This window comes from Rhizophagus irregularis, chromosome 11 (genome assembly GCF_026210795.1).
Source record: "Rhizophagus irregularis chromosome 11, complete sequence".
NCBI lineage: Eukaryota > Fungi > Glomeromycota > Glomeromycetes > Glomerales > Glomeraceae > Rhizophagus > Rhizophagus irregularis.
The window spans coordinates 2,980,293-2,998,362 of NC_089439.1; the positions used below are offsets into that span (position 1 = coordinate 2,980,293).

At 28.9% G+C, this 18,070-nt stretch overlaps 3 protein-coding genes across 3 annotated transcripts; 1 reads left to right on the plus strand and 2 right to left on the minus strand.

Moving 5' to 3' along the window:
- Positions 1 to 3,142: 3,142 nt before the first annotated feature.
- On the minus strand, positions 3,143 to 3,757 carry OCT59_003126 (uncharacterized protein; the record flags this gene model as incomplete). Its single annotated transcript, XM_066145416.1, has 3 exons — positions 3,143 to 3,340; positions 3,412 to 3,567; positions 3,659 to 3,757. The coding sequence occupies 3 exons, from the start codon at positions 3,755 to 3,757 to the stop codon at positions 3,143 to 3,145; spliced, it is 453 nt and encodes a 150-aa protein (XP_065996140.1).
- Positions 3,758 to 14,074: 10,317 nt separating this feature from the next.
- On the minus strand, positions 14,075 to 14,682 carry OCT59_003127 (uncharacterized protein; the record flags this gene model as incomplete). The annotated part of the gene is made up of 2 exons (XM_066145417.1): positions 14,075 to 14,500; positions 14,569 to 14,682. The coding sequence occupies 2 exons, from the start codon at positions 14,680 to 14,682 to the stop codon at positions 14,075 to 14,077; spliced, it is 540 nt and encodes a 179-aa protein (XP_065996141.1).
- Positions 14,683 to 16,421: 1,739 nt separating this feature from the next.
- On the plus strand, positions 16,422 to 16,967 carry OCT59_003128 (uncharacterized protein; the record flags this gene model as incomplete). The annotated part of the gene is made up of 1 exon (XM_025329817.2): positions 16,422 to 16,967. One exon carries the CDS (start codon positions 16,422 to 16,424, stop codon positions 16,965 to 16,967), a length of 546 nt encoding a protein of 181 aa, XP_025179514.2.
- Between the last annotated feature and the right edge of the window lie 1,103 nt (positions 16,968 to 18,070).

Sequence of the window (18,070 nt, forward strand, 5' to 3'; positions counted from 1 at the left end):
TTATGTTTAGTGCCACAATTTCTTGAATAGGGGACTTGTCCTCTCCACTTTTTTTTATTTTTCCCAGTGTGTTCGCCTGGCCTTTTATCGGACGTGGTAGTGGTTCAGGTCTTTTTTCTCAGGAAGTTAGGGTCAGTTTCCAGCTCCTCTGGTACTCGATGGTAGATTGATTCATTTAGGTTGTACTTATATCTAGTATATTTAGTCATGCCTTTGTATATTTTCTCTCCCCGCTTCACATAAAATAAATTTTTAGGATAGAATATGTTTATGTGTCGCACCACAATTTCTTGGAAAGAGGACTTGTCCTCTCCACTTTTTTTCCCCTCCTTTTTTTTTTATCCAGTGTGTTCGCCTGGACTGTTATTGGACGTGGTAGTAGTGCAGGTCTTTTTTTTTTTCAAGAAGTTCGGGTTGGCTTCCAGCTTCTCTGGTTGTCGATGGTAGATTTTTGGATAGGTTGTACTTATATAGTCATGCCTTTGTACATTTCTCTACCGGCTTCATATAAAATAAATAAATAAATAAACCAATGAATTTATTTTTAATAAAGTTTAGTAAACTCCATTAACAACACATTAATAAAATCAATTGTGCTACATGTGACATACAAGTTTGTTCTCTACAAATTCTAATGCTTCTAACAACTCAAAAACTTCAACCTAACAACTTACCAATTCTAACTAACATTCTTAATGACCAACAATCCTAACAACATCATTCTAATAATCCTAATTACTTAACAGCTAACATAACGATTCTCACTAATGCTCCTTCCTGACAATCAATAATCCTAATTTCTAACACTCCTAACGCTCCTAATGCTCATAATGCTCCTACTAAATCCTAACGTTCCTAATGCTAACATTATAATAATCTAATAACTCTAACATTAGTTAACGTTATCAAATTTTAACAACTTGAACTCAAAATTTTAATGAATCACGAACCTCTAGCCCAAGATGATTACATCAAGGTTTGGCAAGTTTTAGCATAATGTCCATACTGTTTGCATTTCTTACACTTACGTCCTTTACTACCTTCTGCTGCATTTTCATCGCTATAGATATTGATTTGCTGTGTGTTATTTCTTGATACATGTTTTCCTTTAGAAGAGGATTGCTCAACATTTGATTGCAACCTTTTTGGTGGACGCCCTTTATGTTTAGTAATGTTGGAATTATTAGCATCAAGAATGTAATCTGTTTGCTTTTTGCAAAATTTGTTTTGTATATCACAAAGAAATATTTTTAACATATTAGATAGCTCTTGGTACATGTCAGCTTTAATAGCTGAATCAATAACTTTTTTTGATAATCCAAACAACTCCGCATATATAATTTTGTTTGGTGTTGTTGTTGAACTAGAATTATTGTTTGATATGGATCGAATTGAAAACAAATGTTTAAATGTACCATTAGTAAGAGGAAAATTTTCTTCTGAATTAGTTGTAGAACATAATATAATGGCTGGCATTTGTTGTAAAAGTGCTTCTTGATTGACATGAGGTTCAAGATACCAGCGAGATGGTATAAGAGTTATATGATAGGTAGCTGATTGAGAATAAGTTGCCACACGAAAGAAATGGTGACATATTAAGCCTTTATTTATTAATAAAAGACATGTACACAAATGTGTACCATCATTTAATAACACTACATAATGACCGATGCCTGATGTTCCTGTAGCTCGAACATGCCACACTTCCAATATTGTTTCTTGAATTACATCATTAATCAATGATTTAAAAAGAATTTGTCAAATATCTTGCTCTTGTTCTCGACCAATATGATCTCAATATTAAAACAAAAAAAAAATAAACAGTATTCATTACCTTACCTCTAATAACTGTAGCCAATCCACAATACGATTCAAATCATAACACACAGATTGGTTCATTTGCATTCTCTGTTTTCACAACATAATAGGATAAATATTGCTTAATGATATCATCTGCCCGCCCAAAAAATCTATTATGTAACATCGGTAAACCAACAGTTGGTAAATCGTTACATGCAAGTTCAAATTTTTCAAAATGCTCTTCGCATTTAACATAATCGTTCATGTTAATCACTAAAACACATAAACTATCGACCCTATCATGAATTTGCTTGTTAATAGATTCAATTCTTTGTGTGCTTTGTACACCAGCTGTAAATTGATTACGAATCCATGGGATGGCCCATGACTCTTTATTAATATAAAGAGTATTAGACATGTATTTAGCTGATTCAGGGTATTGTTCAAGTAATTGCACCCATCGAGATTCAAATAACTCTTCACATAACGAATTTCGACAAGTATAAAATTTGTGTTAAAGCGAACCCCCAATTTTCCTTTAAGTTTTTTGCGAAGATTCAAATCGATATGAAAAATACATAACAAATGATTTGTGTTGGGATGTATTTCCTTAATTGCACTGATCAAAGATGGATCTGAGTCAGTAAATATAACTCCGGGATTAACACCTGTTTCTTCAAATAATGTCATTAACATCCATTGAAATGTATCTAATGTTTCATCTTCTATAATCGCGGAAGCTACAATTCTTGTCTTGAAATGATTATCAATGACGATAATAACACAAAGCATCATCCAGAACCGATTGGTATTTGATGTGGTATCCAAAATTATAACGTCATGGAAACTTTCGTATAAAGATTGTTGTTGTGGTGACATCCACAATAGATGGCTCAACTTTCTTGATGAAAGTTCTAAGCGTGGTTTAACAATTCATAATGGATCTAAATCTTTCTGATTTAACAGCCTGATCTGTAACATTTAAGATGCATCTAAACCACCTGGATTGTTTTTTAGCCGAAATTGGTATACTGCATTGTATAAATCTTTTTTAAAGATAGTATTGTCAGGGTAGTCATGCATGAGTAATGGATAAATGGATCCAGAATCCATTCGTCCTTGTATGACATATTTTTTTATGTCGGATAACATTTCTGGAGTTAATTTTCGAAAACGTGGAGCCATTTCTATTATGATCATCAATGAATGAATTAATTTTAACAATATTACTTGTCTTAGGACAAGTAGCATTAATTTTCCATGGGCATTGTCCGATCTTGAACATTCGTAAGTAATATGACGTATTACTTCTCCTTCCATTTGACTAGTCCTAATCTTATAGTTAAATCCTAAAATCATCAATCCAGGTATTAAATTCTTGCCAATTTGTAAAGGTAAGTCCAGTCTTTAACTCTAAATCGTCTATTACTTCTGAATCAGAATCAGAACCATCATCTAAAGAATGTTGCTGCTTGGTTACATCATGCTGATAATGATCACCTCCAAATTCGTCACTAGAATTGAAGTTATACAAAGACCGCTAACAAACAAAATGAAAGTATTAGTGAAAGCAACTAAGCCAGACATAGTTACTAAAAAACCAAAAATTACTTGAGAGAAAGCAGCATCACAGTCCATATTAATATCATCGCGAATTTCTTGTTCTAGTTCTTTTGAATAAGCATTTATACTAACATCTTTTATTTGATCGTAAAGTTGATGATCATTTCTAAACTCATTAAAGTCGTACAAATGTTGAATGGAAAACTAACGAACAAAAAAAAAATAATAGTTGGCAAAAAGCAAAGAAATATGATTAAAGTTGAGCAGAGTTACTAAAAAACAGAAATTTTAGTACTTGAGAAATAGAAGTTTTATAGTTTATATTTCTATCATCATAGATTTCTTGTTCCTCATCAATATCGAATATTAATAGGTTTGATATATCTTGCAACATTTTAATATGTGGTTTTTAACTCTATGAAGCTTTTTTTTGTATTTTTGTAAGACAAACAGAAAGACTGAGAATTTAGAAGGAAAGAAGAGCGAGTAAGTATGACAACATATGTAATTCGCGTAGTAATGATATAAATATACCCGCGTAACGTGTTTATCTAACACAAATCATATGATGAGTGTTTTGCACACTAGTTTTATATAAAAATAAAATAAAATAAAACTAGTGTACGAAACACGCATTTTAATGTGTTTCGCACACTAGTGTACAATAAGAAATCTTCATAAAACAAATAAAATAAAAAATATGAGAACGCCACCATTTATTATGAATGTATATTGATAATGACTTTTGTTTTATAGCTTCCTCAATAATTTCATCATCTTCAACTACTGCAGATTGCATAATAAGCCATTCTTTTCAGGATCAGTTTCTTAAAATTCTCTTACGAGTTGGTACTAATCCTTAAGAATCTTTCGAATCCTTTTTCCAGATACCTAAGAATATATTTATTTTTGCATGCGTTCTTCTTTTCTTTTTCTAATAATGTAATTATAAATCTATTTCATATTAATTAAATATTTACTTACCTCTTGCATTCTTGAATTTTAACTTGCTCTTCTATTGTCTTGTTTAACTCTTTCATCTCCTTGATTTTTAATATTACTTGTACGATGTCTAGAACACCACCATCCATATAACATTTTTAGTAATTTGCTATTCATAATGCTGTATTTTTTATTTACAATCTTATATAGAGGTGGTAGTAGCTTTGTAACTATATTTTCCTTTTGTTTGACCCAAGTTTGTTTCTCATCTATTTTATAGATATCTTTTAATTCTGAATCGACCCATATAAAAACTTCTTGCTATAAATAATAGGCAAACGTAAATAAAATAAAAAAAAATAAATAAATTATAATAAATAATACTTGCTTTAATCGTTTTATATGATGATAAAGATGAATATGAAGAGGAAGCTGATCACTATCTATTATTACTTATATATTTTAGTTGAAATATAAAACTTTGATTGAGAAGAGGAGAAAAAGGTTTGTGTGTAAATTTATATTGATTTCAGAATCATAAAAACACGAAGAACATGAATATGTAAATGATTGCACAATTGCACAAGATGTGTGAACAAGAATTAAACACAAACTGATTCTAATCTAAAAAAAAAACTAACTGCGAACTGATTCTAATCTAAAAAAAATTAAACACGAACTGATTTAATCTAAAAAAGAATTAAATGCAAACTAAGAAAAACGTGACCCTAAAAGAAGAATTGAATGTGTAATTGATCTCAAAAGGTATTGAACGCGAATTCTGATTTTGAAAATAAGCTTCATTTAAATAATTGTAACTTTAACTTTCTTGACAATTTAACAAAATACACTTGCATTTTAGTAAATATATTTTAATAAAATGAATAATAAAAAAAGCAAAACCTCTATCTCTACCTCTGTATCTGATTTAGTAAAATCCAAAAAAACTAAAATCAAAACTTCTGTATCTGATTTGATAAAATCCAAAAAAAGATATCTGTATCCATGTTTTTGTATTCGTTGTGATGGCGCAGAGGTTAATTTTCGCACTCAAGAAAATCACACAAAGGAGAAAAGTTTATGGAACTCAGAGAATGCTAGAAAAAATCAGGCAGATACTATTATAGCGAGAAAATAAAAAAAATCCATTATTATCAGATGCAAATCCTACAAAAATGCGAAAAAGGGCATTAAGTCTTAATCCTAATTCTTTCTAACAAAATAATATCTTTAATCTTTCCAATGAAGAAACTGATTCATCCCAACCAAATAATAATGAAAACATACATATATTATTTTCATCATCACTATTATTGCCAAATCCTTCTTATTTTCATGTTCCAGCACTTGATGAAAACAAGGATAACAATGAATATATATATTATAATGAAGAAGAAGAAAATGATGATGATGAGGATGACGGTAATGAAGATGATGGTGATAAAAATGATGATGATGAGAATGATGGTGATGAGAATGATGGTGATGAGAATAACAGTGATGAGAAAAAAAAAAAACTCTTTCCCGAATACATTTTTTACGAAAATTTCTGCGTAATAATTTTTTTTAAAAAATAATCCCCTTTATTAAATTTTATTACATAAATATAAAAATGTCTATGGATAAGAGCCGAACACCAAACGAAGAAGCTTTAGACTTCGTTTCCTTGTTTAACGAACAATATTTTCACACTGTTACATATCACTTAAGTTCTTTTGTACAGGACGGTTTCTTCAAGGACTTATTTGAAAAAAACCCCTCAGTACCTAAGGATAAAGCCCAGATACTGATAGAAAGGTTTGGCGAATAAGCCAACCCCATGAACTTCACTACACAAGCTCAAGCTACAAATATACAACCTACCACCCTTTCGCTAATATTTTCTATAGTGCTATATGCTGCGTCCAGGTCTTGGGATAATTTTTCTACCCAATTCTATTGCAAATTTGGCGATACTGGTGATGATGATGATGACGAAGATAGGGAATCTCAGGATACTGATGATTACCTAATGGATGCGTCACCGTTTCTTGATCAAGATGTAGATGATCTAATACGCCAAGGATTCCAAAAACCACCAAATCCAGTACCTATCAAGCTTCCATCAATGCCTGATATAGTAATGCCCCCTGTTGATCAAACTGTAATACCTGAAAATTCCCGGAAGAAAGATAAACAAAAGGCGCGTATTACAGATGATAAACAAGTTGCGAACCAATCAACAAAGGCAAAACCTGATGTGAAAACATCAGCCAAAAATTCCCATAAAGGAAAGAAATCATCCGAACTGGAGGCTACACAGATACTGATAGGATACGAAGCTGTCAGAGAGGAGCTTCGAGCGAATCCAAGACATAATAGTTTACGATATCCCGTATACCTGGGACCTGCCAAAAATACTAGCAGAGTTAAAACTTTGGGGAACGCTATTAAATGTTCTGTTAAACGGCAACATAAGTATCAGACTCTTCAAGTCAAAATAGCACTTTCCTCTTTTGCCCTTCCCCAGTTTAATAAATATTGGACGACAGACCTGGGAGGTATATCCATTAGATGGTTCCCTGCGAGTTGAACTTTACGAGAAAGGAAACAACGTGAAAAGTTCCGGAGGATATGACGATGGCTACCTTGTGGATGGACCGTAAACCATGTGAATTTTTAATGAAGTGCGGTGCCAGCTCATTTAAAATTATTCAAACAAGCAAAGGAAGGAGGAAACTTGTGGCCTATTTCGAGAATTGGGAGACCACACTAAGGGCCTTAGATACGCCACAGTTTTTCGTACCTGATGGTAAGTAGTTGAAATGGTGTCGACACTCCATTCCTACCTTGAAGAAAGCACAAAGTAAACCGAAGGCTAAAAATACACTGAATATGAAAACGTCAGGTAAGTCTGATAAGAATTTGGACAGTAATCAGCCTAAGAAGAAGGATAAACCTACATCCTCGAAGAAAGTCCTGAAAAATAATAACCAGGAGGAGAAACACCCAAAGAATCAGAAGAAGGCAAAGAATACCTCGAAGATTAAGGGTGGTAATAAAGATAACAAGGCGGTTTTAGCAGAGATTTTAACTTTATTACAGAAACTAGTTTAGCCTACGCTTTGATTAGCGGTTTTACAAATTTCAGAATTGTATTATTTTTTAGGATAGAATAAGTTTATGTGTATGCATCACAATTTCTTGGAAAGGGGACTTGTCCTCTCCACTTTTTTTCCCCCCCTATTTTTACCCAGTGTGTTCTCCTGGATTATTATCGGTAGTGGTAGTAGTACAGGTCTTTTATTTTCAAGAAGTTCGGGTTGGGCTCCAGCTCCTCTGGAATTCGATGGTAGGATTTAGTTGGGTTGTATTACTTCGGAATCATGCTCAGTTTTGTATCCCTGCCGGCTTCACATAAAATAAATACAGTGATGAGAATGATGGTGATGAGAATGACGGTGATGAGGATAATGGTAATGAGAATGATGGTGATGAGAATGATGATGGTGAAGATGAAGATGATTATAATGAAGAAGAATTTTTTGCATCTCCTGAAATTGATAATGATGAAGTATTTGTGATGGAAAACTTAAGTGATTCTATTAATACTGAAATTATAATATGGTTATTTAAATTTCAACAAAGATTTCGATTACCTCTTGAAGCATTAATAAAATTCTTATATATTATACTTATTCGTTTAAATAAATCGCAAAAAAAATGTTAAATATCTTTCAACCAAAAATGCAGTTAGCTGTATGCAACAATTTTCATGAATTATATAATGTTAAAAATATTGTTGAATACAAAGAAGAAGGAAAAGCTGCTATTGCAAATTTCCTACATGAAGAATTCCCAAATAATCCAGTACCCAGTCATCGTAATAAATGCAATAATCCACTTTCTATTCTTAAAAAAAGAGAAAGTGAAATAATTGTTGAATCTCGTATGATTTACCCTAAACCAAGTATTCGTCAGCAATTGAGTATGTTATACCAATGACCTGGTTTCAAAAATATGCTAAATTATCAGGAATTCAAAGAGAAGGGGTTAATATCTATTCAGATATTTATGATGGTAATGTGTGGAAAACCTTTTCTTTTGATGGTAATCCATTTTTTACATCAGAAACTGCTACCACCAATTTAGGTCTTCTTATTAACCTTAACTGGTTTCAACTGTTTACATATACACAACACAGTACAGGTGCTATATATGCATCTATTTGTAACTTATCAAGATCAGAAAGGAATAAACCTGAAAATATTATATATTTGGATTTTTTGCCAGGTCCAAAAGAGGTGAGATTAGATCGTATTAATCATTATTTAGCTCCTATTGTAGATGAACTTTTAGAGCTCTGGAAGGGCTGGAGGATTCCAAAAACTCACCATTATCCTGATGGTTTAGACATTAAAGTTGCATTAATTGTTGGATCATCAGACATACCAGCCACACGAAAGAAACGTAGTTTTTATAGTGAAGAGTATAGAAAAAATCACTATGGAGGAGATCATAACTATGAGTTAAGTAACGCAGAATCACATAGAAAACATGCATATGAATGGTTGCAATGCAACTCAAAAAATTCTAAGGAATTGCTTCATCTTCCATATATGGATCCCATATGTTTTGCTGTAGTAGATCCAATGCATTGCCTTTTTCTTGGCGTAGCAAAGTGGATAATTAAATCTATTTTGTGAACAACTTCGAGTGGCACAAAATAGAATGGATCATGTTATATTACCATCTGATATTGGCCGTATTTCTCCAAAAATTGCGATTGCTATTTTGTGGGATATGTTGGATGATAATGACAGAAAGATTTTAGGATATTTTGTTTGGGCATGTAATCTTTTGGTAACAAGAATTATTACTGAAAATCATTTAAAAGAAGCACAAGAGAGATTAAAAGATATGGCTTACCTTATAGAAAACACATATGGACCAGAATACATAACAAGTAACATACATTTTGCACTTCACATTTCTGATTGCTGTCGTGATTATGGTCCTATATATAGTTTTTGGCTTTTTCCATTTGAGAGACTTAATAGATATATAGGTAGGGTACTTGATTATTTTATTATCTTCTGGTATCTTTTTTTTTAAAAAAAAAAATTAATAATCTATTATCTTTAGGATTATATCCCAATAGTAACCGAAAGATAGAGCCTAAAAATACTTTGATTGATTATCATCTAACATGTAAATGGACATCTGGCCTTTTAGATGAATCTCTTTGCTTTCTTATAAAAAAAAAAGATGTAGGTAGTTTGGCACTTACAGCAGAAAGAGAAGAGTTACAATATTTCCTATCCATGAAACATAGCATATCCAAAATATATGGTACTGAAGCAATACCAGGTCAACTACTTAAACCATCATATTTAAGAGTTGTTATTCCTTCAGAATTGCAAATGTTTCTATGTAAATGGTATGAAATGTTGTATGAGATGAAATATTAGGATTTATGGACCTACAAATTAACCAGCATGCAAGATTACAAATTGGCTCAGAAATATTTGGAAGGTCATCATGAATAAATTCAACTATTCTTGCGAAATGGAAAGCATTTAGTGATGAAACAATTGACATATATCCAGAAGAGGTTTAATATTACTTTGAATATACACTTAGGTTACCTAAAGGGTCAAGAACTCATCTTTTGGCATACTGTATGTCAAATGGTATAAGAATGCGCCTTCCTCTGATATTTGATTTAAACATAGGTTTATAGAACCAGAATTATCAAATACTGAATTATGGAAGGGTGAATACTATGAGGAAGGTTGTGATTCACTAATAGCGGTCCATAGAATATTGTGTAGAGCCACAAAAATTAGAAATATTTGAGTTGGTAAATAAAATTATATATCAATAATGCCGTTAAATAGAAAATTTAATTTATAAAATTAATTCTGAATTGAATGTATTTTACAATTATACAAACGATAAAACGTGATGAAACATAGTTGACTAAAACATTCCTTACAGCAGATTGCAAAATTGTAAGACCACCCTATGATTTTTTAATTTAAATTTGATATTTTGAATTTTTCAAAAACCAGTAAAAAATCAAGTTAAAAACCTGTTTATTCAACTCCTTAAATAAAAATAGAAATATATCATATGATTCAATATAAATAAATTACTTTAAAATTTATATTAATTTTAAAGAGTTAAAGTTATTACCAAAATAGGTATTTAAACTTGCTTTTTTACTAATTCTTGAAAAATTCAAAATATCAAATTTTCAAATTGAAAATCATAGGGTGGTCTTACAATTTTGCAATCTGCTGTAAGCATTACAAAATAACTAGTCTTGTATTTCTTTATCTTTACTTTCATATTCTTCTTCTTTTTCATCTAATTCCATGTTAGATATCTCAATATTTACTATATGTTAATGCATTTCTTTACATTCAGTGGCAATTTCAAAGATCTTGTTTTATCATTTGGTTTTTCGTAACTAATCATTACCATTAATAGTGTACTTGTAATTTAATACTAACAATACTAACAATACTAATAATATGTTTATTTTTTTTCTTTTTCTTTATTCCTTTATTCTTTTGTTCAATTATTTTGCAGGTATAGAAATATTTATTTATTAATACTAATTATTTTAATATTAACATATTTTTTTTTACCTCTTTGTTACTTTATGTCGTAATACTAACAATACTATCTACGTTTCCTTTTACTTGTACTTTAATATTAACAATAATATCCATATTTCTCTTCTTTTACTGTTTCTTTAACTCTTTTTACCTTAATACTAACAATAATAATAATATTTCTTTTATCTTTATATCTAAGGTTGCTTGCTGAAATCTAGGGGTTTAGGCAAGATGGCATTTCACCGAAAAGCGAAATTCTGCCGAAACTATATTAAAGTTATATTAAAAAACTGGTGAAACTTTGAAGAAAGGCGAAACTGCTGAAACTTATTATAAATGCTAAAACTGCCGAAATTCTGCCGAAACTATAATAAATCTATAGTAAAATTTTGACGAAACTAATTGTAGGATTTTGAAGAGGTTTAGACAAGCAACCTTATTTATATCTAATACTAATGTTACTATAACTGTTTCTCTTCTTTTTACATCTAATAATATTGTTACTCTTTACTTTTTCTTTTTTTACTTTTATGTATTTTGTATATATTAATAAATACTTGTAATTTTTTATGGTTTAATAAAATTATATCTAATAAAACATACATTATATATACTTATAGTACAGAAAATGAAGTATTATTTATCGAAATATTTTGAAATATTACAAAATATTACGTTATCTAAAATCACAGAATATTACTAATCGTTAAATTATGAAGCATTACGCATTATAGAATTTTGAAATATTTTAAAAAGTTGCGAAGTATTACACAGTAAAATTACGGAATATTACGAATCATAAAATTACGAAGCTTTACATATCATAATATTTTGAAATATTTTAAAAAGTTATAAAATATTACACTTACACAAACTTGCAGCAGGTCTAAAAACTTATGAAATATTATGTAAAATTATGAAATATTGTGAACCGCAAAATTATGGAATATTACAAATCATAAAATTACGAAGCTTTACATATCGTAATATTTTAAAATATTTTAAAAAGTTACAAATTATTATGTTTACGCAAACTTGCGGTAGATTTGAAAACTTATGAAATATCATGATGTGTAAACTTACACAACTTTTCGCACTATATAATTTCCTGATGTAATTATATCAATTATTTTGATTATGTGATTTTATAGTTAAGATTTTTTGCTTTTTAAAAAATTCTAGTATGAGACCTTATGCACTTAATATATACTATAAGTCAAGAAACCTTATACCATGCATGTGTATTTTTGACCATTTTACAAGTTTTTTTAATATATCAGAGGGATTTAGAATATCATTTTTAACTTTTATATGTAACATATTATAAAAGTATGATATAATTAAGGTTGCTGGAAAACTAGAGGGTTTTGGCAAGTTGTCGAAATGCCAAAATGGTGAAACTTTGCCAAAACTATATAAAAGTCTTATTAAAAAGTTGGCGAAACTCTGGAGAAAAGCGAAACCTGACGAAACTTATTATAAATGCTGAAACTGCCAAAACCTTGCCAAAACTATAATAAAACTATAGTAAAATCTTGGAGAAACCAATTATAGAATTTTGGAAAGGTTTAGGCAGGCAACCTTAGATATAATACAGGTGCAATAAAAAATAAACCCTTATTTTATTTATTTTATCAAATATTTTTAGAATAAATATATTTGTAACAGCCTGTTACATATCTTATTTGTAACATCCTTTTTTTATTTTTTTTTTAATAATAAATTTAGTATGTGATTTACAAATAAAATTTTTATATGCAAAATTTAATTTGGAAAACTTTTACTTAATGTTTTTAAAAAATTCTTTTGTCTTGGTTACATAACTGATCTTTTGTTTTTGTTTACATTACGCCTGATCTTAAATTTTAATTGGATAAAATTGGAGGTTGTTACAAATAAGATATGTAACAGGCTGTTACAATTAGATTTATCCATATTTTTATTATAAATACTAGTATTAGGATTTTACTCAATTGAAAAGACAGATAGTTTTTGAATAGTTTTTAAATAGTTTGATAGTTAAGAATTGTGTTGTAGTAATTGAGTTATACAAAAAGAGTATTATTTTTAGTAATATAATTCAAGATAGTTAATTTCACAAATAAAAAATTATCTATATTTTTTTTTATCATATCTAAAATCTTATATAATTTTAATGAAAATCTATTTTCTTTAACTGAACATCTAATGTTATTTCATATGATTATTTGTGATTAACTTAAGACTCTTCTATTAAATTAGACTTTAGTTAACCTGGTAAAGCATTAAAGTTTTTTGGTTACTTTAATCATTATCAGGATAACAGTATATTTTAAGAATATTTTGAATATATAAAAAATACTTTTATATTGTAATTTAAATACTTGAGTAAAAAACAAATACATTAAAAGTACATTTTAAATGTATTTTAAGTAGAATTAATTTAACAATAACTGGTAGTTAAATTCACCGGATGGTGAAATTCACCAAATAGTAAATTTTATCATAATATTTAAATATTTAAATTTTTTGTTAAAATAGTGAAATTCACCATGTATAACAATTGTGATACTAATGCATAATGCAATTTTTTTTATTTTTTTTTTAGGAGTGTCCTATGAAAAGTTCTTATACTTAAATATACTTAAAATTTTATTAAAATATACTTAAAATAAATATTAATTTTAATTCGCGATATACTTATAATATACCTAAAATATATCTAAATACTCTTAAAATATATTTTTAATAATATACTTGTTATTTGCCCAAGTACTTAAATTATACTTAACTAAAATTTAAGTACAATATAAGTGTATTTTTATATGGATTAATTTAAAATTCATCTCCGATGAATTTAAAAAAAATTCACTGAGGTGAATTTCACCTTATTTCTGTTGTATTACATAAATTTTTTAATAAATTACACAAACGGCACGGTGAAATTCACCTCAATTTCTATTGTATTACAACAATAAATTATACAATAAATTACACAACAGTATGGTAAAATTCACCTCTGGTGAATTTCATTTTTGTTTAATTTTCGTAACATATAAACTCAACTAACCTTTAATGTTTACTCTACCACCACTTTCCTTCTTTTGTTTTTTTGTGTTCTTTAAAGAAAAGGCCTTTCTTTTCTTAGTAATGAATAACGTTAAATCATTAGCTTATTCAAATAATCATGGTTTATACTCTTTCTCACCATATTTTGAACCTTTTAATAAAAACCTTTCACTATATTCACAACTTTTTAATATAAACTCTTTATCACATAAGTTACTACCATCTGAACTATTTTCTAAGTCTTCTGACCTACTTGCTAAACCACTTTTTGAGTTACTCTCTGAGCTTCCTTCTGAACTACAATCACCTTTTAAGCAGTTTTCTGAACTGATACTTTCTGAACTACTTTTTGAAATACCATCTGAACTACTTCCTGAAATACCATTCAAACCACTTCCCCGAAATACCATCCGAACTACTTCCCCGAAATACCATTCGAACCACTTCCTAAAGACCTTCGAACCACTTCCCGTACTTACTACTTTACTTTCAGAAGCCACCTTCTGAACCACGTTGAACCACGTTTTGAAACATATTTTGAACTAGACGAAAATATAGACTCTTTAGAGCAACCTGATAATTATCAATACAATCTTGATATTGGAGATACTTTGATAACTGAAAGTCTGTTAACATATTTATGCATCAATATTGCTTGAAACGTGGATTTGGATACCAAATCTTCTGAAGTGACAAATAAAGACCAAAATGATCCAACTATCATTCAACACAAATCTTTTCGTTGTTCATCAAGTGGTAATTATGAAGTTCAAAAAATAATTGATCAAAAATCACATCGTTTACATGGTACTATCAAAACAAATTGTGAATGGTATTGTAATTTCACATTTCCCAAAACTGCGCATTGTGTAAAATGTATAATGATAAAAGACGTACATAACTATAAGATAGTAAATCCTTCTCAGGTACCGTATATAATCGCCAGATATTAGCGCTTTAGTGAAGAAATGATGCAAGATCGCCAATTTTTTATAGATTGCAAAGTAGCACTAATTGTAACATTAGAGATGCTTAAAAAAAAGTATCCTCAGCATGTATTCCATAAGCAAGATGTATACAATACAATTTATAAATTATGTCAAAGCAATAATCATGAAAAATCATCAGATTCTACATCATTACTTGATACTCTTTTTGAAAAGGTATCTCAGGATCCAACTTGGAAGGTTTTTGTTCGATATTCTGGTAATGAACATTGTTTATCAGGCGTCACCATCCCAGCAAGAATTGTACTGAAGATTTTCTAATATTGTGCTTAATGATAACACTTGTAAGATCAATAAATTTAATATGTATCTAAATGTATTTATGGTAAAAGATAATTATGGGAGATTTTGAAATATAGCTAATGCGTTGATTGAAGATGAACTTTCATCAACATATGTATGGATACTAAAGTGCTTAATGAAAGCAACAGATAATATTATTTCAAAATCTATTTGGACGGATTTTGAACCTGGACTTATCAATGCTATTTCTCAAGTTTTTCCAAATACACAGTATTTTTTGTGTTTATTTCATATTTGGCAAAATATTATAAAGCATTTGAAGACACCTTTAGGTTCAAATTTTAATAATTTTAGTAAAGCATTTTATTCATGCAGAAATTCATTAAATATAGAGATCTTTGAACAGCGCTGGGAATTTATGATAAAAATATTTCCAGAGTGTCGACGTTATATGATTAGAACACTGTATTTAGTTAGAATGAATTGGGCAAAGCTTATACTTCATTTCAATTTAATGCCAGTATTCAAAGTACACAAAGTGTGGAGTCGTTTAATGGTATTATTAAAAAATCTTTAAATGCCGCTAGTACACTCTATGATGTTCAAGCAGCAATTGATAAAAGGCATAAAGAAAAAATTAAGTATTATCAATTAGTGGACCTTAAAGCAAAATATACATCAATTGGACTCTCACATATTTCATCCCAATTTTTTCAAATGTTGATGTGATTATTGTGAAATTTTTGACATCTCTTATATTATCATTACAACAATTTCAAATTTTGCAATCTTTTACTTATGAGAAACAGATAGCACCTGAGGTATATATTTATTATTTAATAAAGTACAATAGCGTGATATTACAAAAACTTTATTAATTTACTTTTATTATATAGGATCTCAATCTACAATCTAATACTTTAAATGACAATTTTATAGAAGATGTAATTGATGAACCTCAAACAACGCTAAAATCTCTTTAGATGGTATGGATACATCAAGTATCATAGTAGAAGTATGGAAAATTCGTTGAATAGGAGGTTTACTATCTTGTAAAGAAAATTTAGTAGCTCTTTTTCTGATGGAACTCATATATATACATGTATGGAAACTGTCACCAAGGGGATTGTTTGTCGTCATTTTTGGAGAGTAATGCTTTATTCAAGTAATGCAAGGTTTCATATTAGTCTTATACCTGCTAGGTGAAATTTTAATGAAATTGGATGTTGCTCTTGAAAATTCACCAATAATTAAAGCAATAGAATCATCTAGTGAAGCTACAACAGTACTACTGACAGTGGATTTCACTCTTCAAACTTTACAATATTTTCAAGGATTATTTCACAATAAAGAAAATGTTCAACATATTATTCCTCAAAGAAATCGATTTGGAATAGTGTTTTTAACGGCTAAAACTGCAATTAATATTGCATTAGAAACTAAGAGCGATAATGAATTGGTGAAATTACTGAAGAATTTTATTTTAGCTAAACAAAGAAGTTGGAATGGTGGTGATTCAGAAAATAATGTTAATATAGAAAATTCTGAGCATAACGAAAATGATAATGTTATTCCTTTACAACAGCAGTTAATTGATCAGATAACAGATCTTCATGTTACTAGAATTCAAGGAGCTCCTTGTAAAAAAAAAATAAAGAGCGCTATTGAAATGTTAGGAAAAAATAGGGCAATACGTGAAATTACAAGTCAAGTTAATGTACAAGAGACTGATGATGGAGGTGCAATATCGAGATCATAACAAAAATGTTTATTATGCGGAAAACCAGGTCATTATCAGAAAAAATGTCCTGGTAAAAGTAGTATCAGAGAAGAAAACTAATGTTTAAAACTTTTAGTATTATGTATATACAATTTATATATTGTTATGTATGCAAAATATGATACTAGCTAGTTATGTTCATTTAAGACGGCAAAAACTTTATTTTTTACGTTATAATATGAATTTTTTTTTCTTATGATTTTATTTGTATGAAACATTTATTTTTACTTGACCGTTATAATAAATACTTAATAAAAAGAATAAGTATTCATGCTTAAAATGTAAACAATTTAAAATATAAATTTTATTATTTTTAATACAAAAATTTTTTGTGATGCAGTGAATTTTACCTTTCGGTAAGTTTTACCTCTGGTAAGCATTAAAATTGTCCTTTTTATATAACAGATAATTTAAGTACTTAGGCAAATAACAAGTATATTATTAAAAATATATTTTAAGAGTATTTTAGGCATATTTTAGGTATATTATAAGTATATCGCAAATTAAAATTGATACTTATTTTAAGTATATTTTAATAAAATTTTAAATATATTTTAAGTATAAAAACTTTTTATAGGGGTGGCTTTAACGCTTTGATGCTTTAAACATTTGCTTAGACTTTAATGTTGTAAGGTAAGTAGCATTTCGTTTTTTTTTATTTGTTTTTATTTTTTTTTTAACTTGAAAATATTACTAACATTTCCTCTTCTTTTTTTTTAGGAATGGTTGAATGACTCCAGAAATCAATCTGGTCCAGTTTTATAATTAAAGGTATTTTTCATTTTACACTTTTGGTTTCTTTGTTTTTCATATTTCATTTTTACTAACTTTCTTTTATTCTTTTCTTTGCATTTGTTATTTCATTTTTGCTCCATTTCTTTTGCTCTGTCTCTTTACCTATATCTTTTATTTCTTCCTTCTGCCCCATTTTATTCCTTTCGCTCTATTTCTTCACTATGTTCTTTTTATTTCTCCTAGTTTTGCGATCAAAAGTATATTATTTTCATTTGCTTTTAATTTTTTCTTTCGTTCTTTATATTTTGTTTTTATTAACTTTATTTTATCCTTTTTTTTACATTTAC